The 3,615-nt window shown below is 48.5% G+C and overlaps 1 protein-coding gene across 1 annotated transcript; it reads left to right on the top strand.

Annotated features, from left to right (window-relative positions):
- Positions 1-3,233, top strand: MRPS23 (mitochondrial ribosomal protein S23). Its single transcript, XM_075517693.1, has 5 exons — positions 1-149; positions 323-490; positions 1,066-1,143; positions 1,259-1,382; positions 2,755-3,233. Exons 1-5 carry the CDS (start codon positions 106-108, stop codon positions 2,914-2,916), a joined length of 576 nt encoding a protein of 191 aa, XP_075373808.1. The 5' UTR covers positions 1-105; the 3' UTR covers positions 2,917-3,233.
- The last annotated feature ends 382 nt before the right edge of the window (positions 3,234-3,615 follow it).

The raw sequence follows: 3,615 nt of genomic DNA, 5'->3' as shown, positions 1-3,615 counted from the left end.
TGCTGGCTGCGTGCCCTGGCGGCGGCGTTTCCGCTTCCGGGTGGAAGGGCAGGCCGTCGCTAGGGTGGCGGCGTTGCTAGGGGAGGCCCGGCCGCCGGCGCCGCCATGGCGGGGAACCGCATGCAGAAGATAGGGAGCGTGTTCAGCCGGTGCGGAGGGCGGGCGGCCGTGCGCGGGGTCCCCTGCTGCCGGGCGGCGCGGGGGCCTGGGGGGCGCTGGGAGGGCGAGCCGGGAGGCCCGGGCTCCCCGGGGCGGGAGGCGCAAGGCCGGGGCGGTGCGGGCGTCCCCTTAGCTCCCCCCCGCCGCTCCTCTCCCCCGGCAGGACCCGGAACCTGCTCCGCATCGGGGTGATCCAGAAGCCGCTGTGGTTCGACGTCTACGCTGCCTTCCCCCCGCTGAGGGAGCCCGTCTACCGGCGGCCGCGGCCGCGCTACGGCAAGGTGACGGATGTCGTCCCTCCCATCTTCTACCAGGAGGACGAAGTGCGAGCGTGAGTTACCGCTTTCCCGCCCTGGGCGGCCGCCGAGGGGTGCCTGGGCTCCGCCGTTCACCGGAGACGTTCCTCTGCCCCTTGTCACTAGCCCTGCGGGGGAATACGGCTGCCCTTGCTGGTCCTGCGAGCAGCGTTTTCTCTCCTTGTTCACATCGCAGAGAAACTGCCTTTCTACCGCCTTCTCTCCCGCGTTATATAGAAAGCGTTATCTCCCACGTATTTATAACGGCTGGCGGAGCTGCAAAAGGCCTCGCTTCAGGTGGAGGCTCGTCCGCAGCGGAAGGGCAGAGGCCGACAGCGCGCGTTGGGTGGCCAGCTTGGGCTGGCTTAAACCCGCTGTGAGGGGGTTACGGTGCGGCTCTGACTCACCGGCGGTGGCGAAGATTAACTGGAATTTATTAAAACAATTGAAAAACTCCGTATAACCTAATAGCTAATGGGAAAAGGAGCAATAGTTATGTGAGTGCTTTTCGCTGTAGCCTAAATTAACGGACTCTGGTGTTGTTTATTTACTCCAAGACATATCCCTTTTTGATGGTTTGCAAAATGACACTCTCTTATTGTTTGAATAGGAGATTTTACAGAATTTACGGCAGCGGTCCAAGACCTTTCGACCTGTCGCAATCAAACTACAAATCTACTTGCCAGAGGTAAGATTAATTTACAATTGAACTAGAAATATTTCCGAAACTTGTCCCTTTCTCCTCTTAAGTCAGTGAACCAGAACGTTATTTGGGAGAGTAAAAATACAATCTTCAAATCTAGGTTTGTTGAGAAATTCAACGAACTGAAAGAAGAAGGAAAAATTGATGAGGAAAAATTGTTTGAAGAAACAGGAAAAGCCCTTTTAGCCAGTGGGATAATTTTACAGAGGAGAGGAACAGATAAAGTAAGTATTAAATATTCACAGAGTTACTTGGCCAGTGGATTCAGAACACTTGACTTCCAGGCCCTTAATGTTGAGTTAATCCGAATTAAATTCTCGGCGAGAGACTCACGCACCTGACGGTCGTAATAAAATGTCTTTGCTGCGCAGAGTAAACTTGTCTCTTAGTTGTGAACGTGACTGGCCAAGGTTCAGGGACTTCTTGTGGGACAGAAAAGAGATCTACTTCTTTTGGTGATGAAAGATGTAAGTCTTCAGTGCTTTCAAATCGTCCATCGGTGTGTCTGGATAAACCATTTGGAAATATGTATACGTATTACCGTATACGTGTGATCTCTGTGAGGTAGCGGGGGTAAATTAGAACCTCTTTGGGTTCGAAGATGACTAAGACACTTTTCCGTCCCTTTTTAATAGTTGTCTAATGCACTCCAACTCTTGTTCTTTAATCTTGATCCTGAACTGGAAAATTTCTGCATAAATCTCGCAGGGTTTTTTTTTTTTTGTGGGTGGGGTTTGTTTTTTTTTTTTACAGTACTGAAATAAAGTTTTGTAGTCTGGGGCTTCTTTACTTACATTTTTGCCAAGAAAATAACTGTCCAAAACAGCTATCCAAAGTGTCCTGCCACTGCTTTTTGTTTTCCCTGATGTACAAGAGGGGAAATGGCTCCTGGGCATGTGGAGTCTACTTCCTCGTTACTTCAGGCAATCGTCACGTAACTCTTAGCAAAAACTGGGGTACAAGATCAAACTCAAGATGCTTCTAGAACAGCACGTCGGGTAGAGTAGAACATGGCTGCTCTATGATGGGTAGAAATCTTTTACCTTGTTCATGACTAACTGATTACCATTTCTTCTGAGAATGCTGTCCTTTTAGTTGAACACCCTCAAAAAGAAGGGAGAAGAGCTGTTTATAAAAGCTGCAGTTTTAAACTGTTAGCTAAATTCATGTATTGTGCTCTTTTGTAATACGCTCTCCATTCTCCTCATTATCCAGTGATCTCTGGGCCGAGCGTCTGTAGTGCTTTCCCCGATAAAAGAGGCTGAAGGGGAATGGAAATTGGTGCTGCTTAAAGTGCCCTGTCCAATGAGCGTGTGAAAAGATGAAATCACTGAAAAGCCCTTCTTTATGAGGGTGTTCAACTTCATTTCATCTTTTAGCTTGAGGTCAGCAGTCTAATTTTAAATTTCTTGCCCTGGTGGTACCTTGACACTGTATTGTACCTTCAAAATAATCCAGGCATGAATTAGAACTTTTCTATCAGCTTTTTTTTGGACATACAGACCGAGGCTGTTGCTTTCTACTGCTCTCTTCAGTCACGCTTCGACAGAAACTTTTTATGACCCTGTTTTTGTGATCGTCTGTCTTTAACTGTAGGTAGCACAACAGAGGGATCATCAGGATGTTGAAACCAGGGATTCTGCCTTACACCTGCAGCTTCAAACTGTGTTGGAAGAGATGCAGGAAAAGAAGAAAGATCAGGAGGAGCAGACGCCAGAGTTGGCAGAAACGCAGAAGGAAAATCCCTTACCCTCCTGACAGCCGTGCTGCTGTCCTGTAACGCTCAGCTGCAGGATGTCCCCTGGCTGTGGCAGTCACCTGCTCAGGAGCCAGCATTTCTGCCTCCACCATCTCATGGTTATGAGACATTTTCTTAGGGGGAATATGCCGCAGTTGTCCGCCTCTAGTGCCTTCTGTGATCATGTGTGGGGCACGCGTTCCTGTTCTTCCACCTCCCCCTTTGTAAAATTGGAGATAATCCCCTTTTTTGAGGTTCAAGGACGTTATCTCAGATTGTGAGTTGGAAAATACGAGTATAAAAGTGGAAAATTAAACATGGTCTTTAAAAATTGGAAGTTCTGTCTCTTCAGGTGTCTCATTTCCAGTTGTAAAGATGTTTCTTAACTTCTTGCACTTGATGGTACAGGCCTCGTGCCAGTCCTGCTGTCGACACGGCAGACACCACTTGCCTGGCGTGTTGTAACAGCCGTCCAACGCGTCATCTTTCTATAGCTAACTGAGAGGAGGTGCTATTTATGTCAAGGTAACGATATGCTCTTCCTATTCCACCATTTCCTTACGGTCAGAATAGGATAAAGTGTAACAATACCAGGTCATTTGGACCTTTGCAGTTTTTTAGTGACTCTTAATGAATCTGGTCACCTCAGGAGTGTGAAAGGTGCAACGGTACATCTGTTTGCGAAGAGGAAGTTGAGTGCTGTCGCAGAAAGAGTCACG

Source organism: Mycteria americana, chromosome 15 (assembly GCF_035582795.1).
Source record: "Mycteria americana isolate JAX WOST 10 ecotype Jacksonville Zoo and Gardens chromosome 15, USCA_MyAme_1.0, whole genome shotgun sequence".
NCBI lineage: Eukaryota > Metazoa > Chordata > Aves > Ciconiiformes > Ciconiidae > Mycteria > Mycteria americana.
Note: the sequence above shows the minus strand (reverse complement) of the source record. Positions and strands in the feature narration are given on the sequence as shown.

Coding starts and splice junctions, on each gene's coding strand:
- MRPS23 (XM_075517693.1), top strand. CDS start 106: ATGGCGGGGAACCGCATGCAGAAGATAGGGAGCGTGTTCAGCCG. Junction 1,144..1,258: donor TACAAATCTACTTGCCAGAG/GTAAGATTAATT, acceptor CTTCAAATCTAG/GTTTGTTGAGAAATTCAACG. Junction 1,383..2,754: donor AGAGGAGAGGAACAGATAAA/GTAAGTATTAAA, acceptor CTTTAACTGTAG/GTAGCACAACAGAGGGATCA.